This window comes from Meles meles, chromosome 8 (assembly GCF_922984935.1).
Source record: "Meles meles chromosome 8, mMelMel3.1 paternal haplotype, whole genome shotgun sequence".
NCBI classification, from domain to species: Eukaryota; Metazoa; Chordata; class Mammalia; order Carnivora; family Mustelidae; genus Meles; species Meles meles.
In genome coordinates, this window is record NC_060073.1 from 102,854,593 (window position 1) to 102,866,782 (window position 12,190).

At 51.1% G+C, this 12,190-nt stretch overlaps 1 protein-coding gene across 1 annotated transcript in view; it reads right to left on the reverse strand.

Moving 5' to 3' along the window:
- Nucleotides 1-5,853, reverse strand: part of SORL1 (sortilin related receptor 1) — a 153,492-nt gene extending 147,639 nt beyond the window's left edge. The window contains exon 1 of the mRNA XM_046014580.1: nucleotides 5,432-5,853. Coding sequence (XP_045870536.1) covers nucleotides 5,432-5,707 — 276 coding nt within the window. The 5' untranslated portion in view covers nucleotides 5,708-5,853. The remainder of the gene's footprint in view (nucleotides 1-5,431) is intronic.
- Between the last annotated feature and the right edge of the window lie 6,337 nt (nucleotides 5,854-12,190).

Consider the following 12,190-nt stretch of genomic DNA (forward strand, 5'->3'; position numbering starts at 1 on the left):
AATGCCTCACCCCTAGCAGCCCAGACCACTTCTAAAGAAATATTAAGCCTCAAACACTCAAACCAAAATGTAGGGAGCTCCGCTTCCCTTTCCACCACAACTAAATCTTTAAAAATGGAGGAAAAGTTAGTGTAATACTTCAGCCTGAACCCATTTCTGAGCAGCAAACTCTCCATTATCCACATCTGAAGTGTTGTCGGAAATTCTAAACACCAAACAGGCTTCCCTGAATGCATTTACGCCAGCCATTTCACAGATCGGCTCCTCGAAGAACGCAAGCTCATTTTAATATTCACCTAAGCCAAATTTAATCAGGAAGGTAAACTGGTGCTTTAATAAAAAAGCTAAAAAAATACGCAGCAAAGGCAACAAGGTTACCTTTTGGATTAAACCTCCCCTCCAGATCGTTAGAATGTTCCTGTCTGCCCGCTACAGTGGACAGGACATGGCTGGCTCCGTCTATCTGTGGCTCTGGGATGACACAAGGACGACACAAAGATGGCTGTCATCTTTAAGGAGGAAAAGACCAAAAATATGACAATGAAAGGACCCGACGACATCAGCCTTTGGCTTTGGGACACAAGTTGTGGTTAGGATCGGCCTCCTGGATCCCAGGTCTCAAAGCAATAGACTAAACATACCATTAACTTTGTTTTACAGACTATAAAGAAACCATTCCCGAAAGGAACAAGAGTTCAAAGCAAGATCCGTGACCTCTCGGTTCTGACATTGTCACAGACCTGGGCTCTTTGCTTCTAGGGAACGGCTCTCCAGCAGCCTGCCTGGGAACCAGGGCCACGAGGCGGCTCTCCTGGCCTGCAGGAAGCCTCGGAGTGCGAAGAGAGGCCGTCTTCCTTCCCAGGAGGAGGGAAAGTAACAAGCCCTCCCACTCTACGACACTTCACAGAACTCCCTACTTTTGACAGTCGAACGCCACAAACACATCGTGGAGCAAGAGTCAACCTCATCATTCATGCTGTCAGCGGCTACGGATCACAGAAGACACTGATCTTACCAATTCCGAATTTTCTGCATCTCTGTGCCATTACGTGCATAGAATGCTTCTGGAAAGACATATAGAAAAACAGAGGACAGCGGTTGCCAACTGAGAAGAGGCAACACATAAACGGGGACACGAGAGGGAGGGCAATTTACTTCTCACTATATTCTTGTACATATTTTATCTTGCAGACATGTATTACCCCCTGAAGACTAAATAAACACGCTGGACGCCTTTTCGTCTTTCCGTTTCATCTGTTTACATCTCCCATTTCCTCACCCCTCCCCCGTCCCCTCTCCCGCCCACTCCTCCCACCTCTCACAGCCTCTGCCCACCATCCCCCAAGACGTACAAGCTCCTGATGAACTAAATGGTAGCCAGAGACTGAGCAAAGAGCCCCTGCGCAGCAAGAAGAGACGCCAAGTGGAACCGGGAAGTTTTTCAAGGTCACGTCCTTTACCTTTACCCAACACGCCCGGCAACTCTTCACCTACATAGAAGCCAATGTGAAACAGCATATGCTTTGCCTTCTCATCTTCTGGAAGCAAACAGGTCAGGCATCCTCACTTCAGAATCAACCAGCCAATTCTTCCCCAAGCAAGTGTATCATGCAAGAATCTCCTCAAGAAAGATCTAAAGCTACATGGTATTCCATCCCCAAAGGAGGCTCTTTGTCCCAGGGCCTCGTGCTGCAATAGACACTTTATTTTTCAGTCTCAAATCAGGACACTGAATACTTCTGGCCTCTAAAAAGCAGGAATTATGAAGAGAGAGCTCACTGGAAGGAAAACAAACCTGTAAATCCTGTTAGGCTTTGCGCTTCATTCCAAAGGATTTTTCCCCAAAACAATACTATTAGCAATACCATGATGGCCCTAAAAGGGAGGATTCTGTACAACAGAATCCCAGTTCTTTATTCAAAATAACCCCCAGGACAGCATGGCAAAATCAGGACTCCCCTATCCTCACCACCGAGAGAACCAACTCATTTTCACTCTGTCTGGGGACTCACCGTGGTCCTCCTTATAAATACCTTTTCTGTAACTTGGATGTACTTCCTAACCCTCCAAGCTTCTCTTCTTCCAAGTGGGCAGTCGGTCCACAAATACTCACTAACGGCCTCCCCAGGGCCAGTCACAGAGAAGAACAAGGCTTGATCCATGCCCTCAAGGAGCAAAGAGGGAGATGAGACAAACAAGCAATTATGACATGAGGCTGTTAGTGCTGTAACCAAGCTCAAAAGAACTCTTCCCACTGGAGCCTGGGAATCCTTGGAGGTGTTCCTTGGATGCCAAAGAAGGGAACAGGGGTTCTGCAAGCAAACACAGGAGTGGGGAAAACCACCTCACGCTGACGAAAAGCAAGCACGATGCTACAGAGACATGGAGTGAACACAAAGTCAGGAAAGAAACTCCGTGTGGCAAGAACTATGGAATCCCCCTTCTTGGACTTGGCCCCCTTTAGAAGGGGCTCAACTTCTAAACCCTGTACTTGGGCAGAAAAGTCCTAATATCTCCTAGCAACTTGTGTTCACTACTCTTACCAGACTTTATTATTATAAACACGTCTGCAAGCAATCGTGGCAGAAGCCAGTCCCCCACGTTAGAGAACATGAAGATAAAATACGATCACAAGAACCAGGCCTGGTTTACTCCGTAGATTGGTGGAGCCGAAGAAAAAGAACCGACATGCCAACACCGGGCTCCTTCTCAGCAGCAGGCAGGTATCCCCCTGCAAAAGCCCTTCCCGAAGCCGGTGGCCTTACCGTCACTGCTCCAGCTTCTTCGGTCGGGCAGCCTCTGCCTCCAGCCCTAATCTGTGTTGCCAGGCGTCCTCTTCACCTCACTCAAAGGTCAGAGGGCAAGAAGCTGCAGAGTGTCTGAGCCCGCTGGCCTTATCCCACCATCTCCGGTGCCCTCCCATATCACACTACGCTCTAAAGCCCGACGGCAGAGCTATAACTCCCCTCTTTTGTGCCTGTGTATTTGCCCCCGTCCAGCACGTGTCTGCAACTGCACTTGCTTTATCTGCGCCTTAAACTGGAAACTTCCTGAAAGCAGGGAGGAAAAATTCCCCGCCCTCCCTCCTTCGCCCTTCGCACGGGCATCTCTATTTACAGCCACACTCCCTTCAAGCCATATGAAGGGAGAACATTGCAATTCCTCAGGTTTTAGAAAGTGAAAGCAGAGGGGGGAGGAAATGGAACTTGGCTTAGAGCTAGAAGCAGAATGGCCATAGGATTTATACTTTGCGTCCTGACACCTAAGAGTGAGGACGGCGCTTTCGTAAGCAGCAGGACAACTTATAAACTACGTCTGTCCCAGAGAAAACAGAGGCAAATGGTCACCCTTGCTAGAAAGGTCATTCCAAAGAGAGCTCCAAGAGGGACACACCAAACCCCTTCGAGTCCCTGACTCCTGCACCGGCAGCCTAAAGGGGCTTTGTCAGATGTGATTCTGGCAGAAAGCCCAGGACCAGGAAGTTCTTCCTTCTATCCCACTGAGATCCTTGAAGATTCAAGTTAATGCCTCTTTTATTAACCTTGGGCCCTCAGAGAAAACACTGCCCGGGGCCTTCACCCTTGGTAGGAATTCCTCATTACTGGTTCAACAGCTAGCTCTCCATCCTTCAACTGGACCAAACTCAGTCCGGCTGGTGCACGAATCAAACTCAAGGCAGAAATGGTACCTGTACGTATACTGTTCAGACTGGGATGCTCTGCCCTCAGCCAAGACTACAGCTGCAGGGGACCTGGGCTCCAGGAAGAATTGACTCCCTCCCCTCCCTCCTGCTCCCAGCCCCCAGAGAGCTGACTCAAGCCCACAGCAGAGCTGGATGGCAGGGCAGGCTCCATGAACAAGGCAGTCTCTCTTTTTCCCTCCCCGACTCAACACCAGGATGCTGCCGTCCCAGTGGAGAATGCCGGCCTTGCTGTCTTCTTTTCCACATACAAAAAGAAGTCTCTCGTGAGGGGTACAGAGGGGAGGAAGGTCAGGACCCGCACAGAAACGGAGCCCCCAGGCAGGCCCCAGCAGCCTTGGCCCACAGCAGTTTACACGCTCCTCTGCACACACTCTTTCCCAGGGCCTGGTGGTAGATGGAAGTCAAGCGCTCCCACCCACTTGCCACCATCCCCTACCCCCTTAAGAGCCATATACTTTTTATTTTAGAAAAAAATTACTTAGGGAGCATTGTACAAAGAGAGGGCAACTATTTGGTCACCCAAAGGTCATGGAGAGGATGCCAACAAAAACTAAACAGCAGGCAACCCTGCCCCACGTGACCTTGGGCTTGTCACTTCACTTTTCCCAGCCAGCGTTTTGTCATCAACAAAATGGCACAATCAGTGAGATGGTTTATAAGGTCCTTCCTGGCTCTAAAGGTTGAATATTTAACTCTCTACGTTTCCCAAAGAAATGGCTAAAGAGAATCAGTGAAGACGGGCAGAATTCACACGAACCTTTTAACTTGAGCTTTAAATGGGAACATTTTGACTCTAGAAACCGTGCCACTTACCATCTCCTCTGGTCCCACTTTTTCTTCCCCACTGACCTTCTAGTTTTGCTGATGTCAACCTTAACCACAGGGCTGGGAGTCTCATGAGGCGATAACAGGGTCAAATTAATTCTGCCAATGCTGATACTAACCAACAAACTCCGTCTGCTATTCCTAGCAGTAAGTCTGGCCATAAAAGTGAAATTCATGTTACTCATGATCTAATAAGCCCATTGCCTGGCCAGAAATAAATCATTTGCTGAATAACAATGCCCACCAAATTCTTGCAGTCTTTCAAATCCCTAAGGGCCATGAGTTAATATTCTTGTCCAAAAATAAAGTCAGTATCTCAAAAGGTAAGGTGGAAAGGACAGACCCTCCCTCCCCCAACAAACAACAACAAAATCCAGCCCTTACACACACACACACCTCTTGCTCTGGGCAGAGCAAGAAAGTCACGCTTTCAGGTTTGCCCACCTTAACTGTGGTTAAAAACGGTGGGCATGGAGTCCCCCTCCCCTCACTGCTCGGTGTGTAAGTATACTGCAACCGCAGGCTGCTCTCGCCTCCGCTGCCAACTGACGGCACACTAAAGAAACCCGGTTTTTCATCCACATGTAAAATGCAGCTGCACCCCTCCTCTACCTGCTGGAAACTACACGGGTGTGCACACACCCTACGGAAATGGGCACTGCACCCCGCGAGTTAACTGGAAGACGTTTGCTAAAATCGACAGGAAGAAGGAAAGATTAATGCAATTCAAGTGCGGACCGTCACACTCCTGCTGGGGGGGGGGGGGGGGGACACGAACGCAAGCAGGGAAGTCCCCAGGGGCGCCGGCACCTGGGAGGCTGCCGCGGAGGATGGATGCGGGGCTGAGGAAGTGCGGGGAGAGAAGAGAGCCGGGGGAAGGCGGGTGGGTGGCCCGCCGCTCACCTGTCCGTACACCTTGATGGGCTCCGGCTGCAGGGCAGCGCTCCGTCTCCTCCGGAGCGGCTTCTCGTCCGCCCCCCGGGGCCCCCCGCGCGCCCACAGCCGCAGCTCGCGCGGCTCGCCCTGCACCACGCGGAAGCCCCGGTCCTGGGGCAGGGGCGCGCGGCCGCCGGGCAGCGTCTGCGTCCACACCTCGCACAGAGCCCCGGGCGGCAGCAGCGCGACCAGGGTGAATAGGAAGGGGAGTCGCGACTCCCTCCTGCTGCTCCGTGTCGCCATGTTCGGGCGAACGCTGCCGCAGGTGGCGCCGCCGCCAGGAGAGAATGTGCAGCGCGAGGCCGGGACGGCGGCTGGGCTGAGGCCGCGCGCGCCGCTCCCGGGGCTCCAGGCCGCCCGCGCCGCTCCGGGCCGCCCAGCTGCGCCCGCCGCCGCCGCCGCCGTCGCCGCAGCCGCCGCTGGGTCCCGCTCGGCTCGGCGCGGCGCCGTCACGTGTGCGGCTCGCAGCGGCGTCCGCTTCGCGCACTTTCCGCGCTCGGCTGCCTCGGCGCCGCTCGGGCCCCTCCCCCGCGCGGGGATGGGGAGGTCAAGGCAGCGAACGCCCGCTGGGGTGCGTCCCCATGCCCGCCGGCTGGCACACCGCGTCGTCCGCCCTACAGCAATCGAGAGTTGGGCTGTGGCTCTCTCGTCTTCCCCGGAGTTAGTTGCCTCCTGTCCCGGGTCGCGTCGAGGTCGTCCTAAACCACGGCGGGTCTCCTTCCCTGACTGCAGCAGCCCTGGGTCCCGTCCGGCCGCAGGACCACCTCCCCCGGCCTCCGCCGCATCCCCACCTCTGAGGGACAGCCTGGAGCCAAAGCAAATTCGCTCTGAACACGCAGAACGCGGCAGCCGGCAAATCAGAAGCCGGATGAGCCCGCCCCCATTGTGAAACTCACATGGTTTCTACTACTCTGGGCATCAAAACGTACCTGAAGTGGCCGCAGCCAAAAACTACCCAGGATCAAGCTAAACTGCTCGGGCATCGGGCACAGTCACTGTGCCCCCTGCACAGAGGCAGTACAGCGAGGGTACGTCTGACAAGGGACTTGCCATGCCCCGACGGGTACGCAGTTATACAGGGTTTCTTGCACACGGGAATATCTGTGCATAACCCAGGGCCCTGCTCAGGGGCTTGCTTGTGACCCTGCAGGGTGACCCAGCACGGAGCCAGTCTGCCTCTGCTGCAAAATGGATATTAAAATATTCACGTGTCCGTTCAGCCTGCATTCCGCACCTGCTCCAAGTCTTCTCCAAGCCTGTAAAGCTTCTCACTGTGGGTAGGAGGGACCGACCCTCAAGGAGTGAAGGGGACCCACCTTAATCCTAAATTCAGCTTGAGGATCCAGACCCTCTCTGAACCACAAGATATTACTCCTACAGTGGGAACTGCTGAGGCACACCCAAGGTAAATATGTTTTTGCAAATTTGTAGGAAGGGCCAAGGCCTATCCACCGTGGCCTATCCTCTATTCCATTTTGTATTTGACGGTGCTCTGGGCATACATCCTGGTTTCTGATAAGACTAAAGACAGAAGAAGGAGCAAGGCTAAAGGTGAGGAGGCTACTATGGTTGTACCAGTCCTTGGTTTCAAGGGAGGAGGGGGTGATCAGTTCAGCTCCTCCCAAATGCTCCTCGTTCTCAACAAACCACAGCTGCTTGATTTCGCCCCCTGCCCCAAAGTCCTCTCTGGTTAGCTTATTGGGGCCCCTTCCCTGCCCAGCACAACCTGCCAAAGGAGGGATAGCCGTTCCTCACCTCCTTGAACCCTGTGTTCTGCTACCCTCCCTGATGCCACCCCCCGCCCCGCCGATCCAGCCAGACCAGCCAGACTTGCTGGGGACCTGGCCTCAGGTTGTGGAGTCCCCTTCCTCTTCCCAGCTCATTTTCTCCCTGAGTCAGGTTCCCTGCACACCCCACTTTCTGTCTACCTCAACATCATCATAGAACCACCCAGCTCTCCCTACCAAGCAAATCACTTATCTGCTGGGAAAGCCACGCAACCACCGCCAGCCTAGACCAGCCACTCCCAGTCTAGACCAGCGTTGTCTTGTCAGGGCCACCTTACCAGGAGGGGACCACCCTGCCGCCTCCCGGGACCAACAGCGAAGACGCTGCTACCCCCATTTAACCCCCAAGGGAAAATGAGAGGAACGTGGCTAGAGTGACAACACCCCACAGATGATTCGATTATTGTTTCTGCCAATGTATAGTTAATGACAGCCTTCTCCGCAAGAGCAAGTGTCGGCGTCCCAGCAGGAGACAGAGACACGTGTCCCCTAAGCGTGTCCTCTAAGCACGGATCTGAAGACAAAGAGACACTTCCCCCGACACACACACACACACACTGCTGGCTTGAGGTTCAGATGGCAATTTGCAGGGACAGCTACTTGCTGATTTTGATTTTGATATGCAACTTGGAAGCTGGAGGGCTGGCAAGAATACTCAAACATGGTTAATTTACTCCTTGAAAGCCCTCCTCTGTAGTCATTATCTACATTCCAGGCCATTCTTAGGTGGATAATCGGCAAAGCCTGAGATCATGTGTGCCTCCTAACCACAGGGCAGAGTGGAAAACGCGCTGAATTTTGAGTTAGGAGAACTACTTTCTAACTTTGAGGACTTGGTCAAATAAACACTATAAGCTTCGGTTTTCTTATCTACAAAAAAAGAAAAAAGATATCTTAATCCATATCTGTTACACAGTACCGCTCAGAGTATCAGAATCATGGAGATAGAATAAGTACAATTGTAAAGGCCCCAGATAGAAGTATTACGGGCAGGTGCATTGGAGACAGGCATTCTAGTCCCAGCTTTGCAACCAAGTGGTCATGTGATTTTTGTCCTGCTCATCTCGCCTCTCTGGGCATTGGTTTCTTCATATGTGGAATAAAAAGAGATCTTGAAGCCCTGATCATTCCCTGCCCCCTTCAGGATGCCCACCTGAGCAAGCGTGAGATGGGAGCAGCCCCAGGTGAGGCCACGCAGGGTAGGGGTGGGAACTGAATTGTGCAATTCAGCGGGATGTCCCTCCTAGCTTCAAAACAGGATCTGTGTTGTAAACAAGCCAGCACTTCCTCCATGCTCCAAAATAGCCTCAACATTGGGGTGGGAATGTAGACAGAGGCAGTGCCCTCATCCCCTTCTGCCCCCACGTGCATGGCCTTGCTCTTGATGCTTTGCAGTATCACGAGGGAAATCAAAATGCATAGGAATTTAATGCTAGACTCACAGCTATATAAAAAAGACCTGAGCCTTTCATCAGACTTTAAACTGCCCTCCTCTGTCCTGCCCATCCTAAGCCATCCTGAACTCGGTTGGAGATGAAGCTAGACAGAAACCACCTAGAGGTCTTGGTGTCCCACATTTTTATTCAGGTGGCATCATTTCTAAAATAGTTAACAGGGGCACCTGGGTGGCTCAGTGGATTAAGCCTCTGCCTTCAGCTCGGGTCATGATCCCAAGGTCCTGGGATCCAGTCCCGCATCGGGCTCTTTGTTCGGCGGGGAGCCTGCTTCTTCCTCTCTCTCTGTCTACTTGTGATCTCTCTGTGTCAAATAAATAAATAAAACCTTTAAAAAATAAATAAATAAATAAATAAATAAATAAAATAGTTAACAAAGGGGCACCTGGGTGGCTCAGTGGGTTAAGCCTCTGCCTTCGGCTCAGGTGATGGTCCCAGGTTCCTGGGATTGAGGTCCAAATCGGGCTCTCTGCTCAGCAGGGAGCCTGCTTCACCCTCTATCTCTGCCTGCCTCTCTGCCTACTTGTGATCTCTGTCTGTCAAACAAATAAATAAAAAAATAAAATAGTTCACAAGGATGGCCATGAGAAGGAAAAAAAATCCCAGAAGCCTAACTGAACTTCTGTTCTCTTTCTCCTCTCATCACCTTCCCAAATGCCAGGATCTATCTGCTCACCACCCCCCGCCACGCTCCCCACAAGCCTCCCCAACTCCTATTCATCCTCCAAGTTCCAAAGGCCTCCCTCTGCACCCAGGCTAGGTTACAACCCCTCACACTAAGGTTCTAAGTTGCCCCTGGTCTTTGATGCTTCCTCTCTGGTCACATTAGCTAGTTAACTTCATTTTCCTCTCAAACTACAAGCAGCAGGAGGACAGCAATGGGCTTGTCTTGCTTATGTCTGTGTTCCCAGTGCCCAGGATAATCCTGGCACAGAATGAGTGCTCAGTGATACTCTGGAGTGCATGTGTATGATGAAGGAGAGGAATGACCACCCCCCCTTTGCCTTGTGGTGAGGGTTTGGGGCAGTTAAGGCACCAAGGGAGCTGAACATTAGACCTTTTCTTACCACCATCTGTCTCCCCGCCACCACTTCTTTCTCCCAAAGTTGGCTTCTCTGAGTCACAACAAGACCTCAGAGCCACTGGAACAGAAAAGGGACCCCCCCCACACCCGACACTTGGGAGTGGTGAACTTTAACCCCCTGCACATCACTTTTGCCAAATAACTATCATTCACCTCACCAGCCAGGGTAAGATAGAAATACCATCCTGCTCCCAAAGAAATAACACTTTCTCCGGCTGTTGCCAAAAATTCCGTTCACTAAGGCAAAGCTGGGAAAAATTGATGGGACTGAAAATCGAATGCATCGAGAACATAGAACAAATAACTTAGATTCTCACTCTAGAATAAATTAAATTCAAAGAGGAGGTGCTGGAAATAGGAGTAACTTCCTTCTACATAGCAGCACTTTGCATGTATTTGCATAACTCATAACAACCTCATCTATCAAATGTCATCTCTCAGCAATCAGTTGAAGTAGACCAAACCAGGCATCACTGACACCCCCATTTCACAGATTTTGAGAATGAAGTCTCAGAAAGGAAGGTTCCATCCATCCCTGGCCCAAAGTCATGCGGTTTATAAGATCTAGATTCAAACCCAGGCTCTCTGACTTTTTCTGCTGCATCTGGTTTCCCTGAGGCCAAGAGCTGGTGTTCCACGTCCCAGGTTGAGTCAGGCAGTGAGAACCCATGCAGACAGGAAAAGACAGAATCACTCCCGTCCTCAGCCCTCCCTCTGCCCCGCCCTGCTTCTACCCTCTGGAAACCAAAACTGTCCTCCCCAGGTGCCTAGCAGAAGTGTGGCTCTCATTGGCCTTCCTCCCACCTCGGGCCCTTGATTGGGCCACGTGGAGAGTTATGTTACAGAGTTCACAATTCAAATCCTGTTTGCTATACTTTTCTAGAAAAATGTAATGAGAGGGGTGCCTGGGTGGCTCAGTGGATTAAAGCCTCTGCCTTCAGCTCAGGTCATGATCCCAGGGTCCTGGAATCAAGCCCCACATCGGGCTCTCTGCTCTGCAGGGAGCCTGCTTCCTCCTCTCTCCCTGCCTGCCTCTCTGACTAGTTGCAATCTCTATCAAATAAATAAATAAAATCTTTAAAAAAAAAATGTAATGAGGGATTTGGTTTCGGATTTTCAAATGGGGGATTTTGCACAGGTTTTTAGAGGCTGCCTTCAGCTTCTGGCCCACTGATAACCTAAGGGTCTGACCTTGATCTCTCTGCAACTCAACTTCTTGAACTTTTACCACGAGAAAGTATTTAGACCTTTCTCACAAAGCATGTGTAGCGAAAATGTAGAAAACTTATTATTATGTAGACACAGGACAAAGTCTCCTCACAGATTGTTTGCTGAGGGTCCCTGGGAAATTATCTCCTTCTCTGTGAATCTAGCATCGGACTCCCCTTCCAGGGTTTGGACGGAAGGGTGGAGATAAGCTGGAGACTCTTTGAGAACCCCCTGACAAATTAAAGATCTTTTTGGCTTTATTCAGTGATTCACGAAATCAAGCAGCATCCCAGCTAGCAGAAAGAGGCTCCAAAGAGCTGCACAAAATGAAGAACATACAGGCAGAAGGGAGCAGGAAGAAGAAATTATTTATAAAAGCAAAGAATGGGGGGCGCCTGGCTGGCTCAGTGGGTTAAAGCTTCTGCCTCTGGCTCAGGTCATGATCCCAGCGTCCTGGGATGGAGCCCCGCTTTGGGCTCTCTGCTCAGCAGGGAACCTGCTTCCCTTGTTCTCTCTCTGCCTGCCTCTCTGCCTACTTGTGATCTCTGTCAAATAAATAAATAAAATCTTTTTTAAAAAAAGCAAAGAATGAATTGCTTGGCGGCAAGGTCTCCTTTCTCTAGGGGACAACAGGGGTCTATCAGGCAGATTAGCTTACAAGTGCTGACCAGGTAATTCCAAATTGGCTGGTTTAAGAGTCCATTCCTGGGGGAGACTGAAATTATAATGAACATTAAGTCTAAATTTACTGGCATGGGGCTAGCACAGGTGACTCCATTTGGGGCCTGTCGTCTTTTTGAACAGTACTTACCTCCTTGTCTAAATCATAAGTAGGTCTTTGGACCTATGTCCCTGTCTTGCATTTAAACAGATTATAGGCTACTGAGTTGAAATGAAAGCCTGGGGGCAGGGAGTGGGATGATTTTGAAGGTCCAGCTCTAGGGAGACCGAACTTCCCATCCAAGTGGCCACAACAGAAGAAGCTGGAAAGACAGCGGAGGGTCCTGGCAGCACCAGGTGAGTGAGCTTAGCCGAGAGAAGTGAGTCCTTCCATTGTAACATAATTTTATGTATAATGCTGTCATGGCCGACCACCCGATGATAGGGCTAATAGGGCACAAGTTCCTGGAGCGGAGCCAGCCGCTACCTGCAAGGAACTTGAAGAAAGTGAAGACAGATAAACAAAAATGGC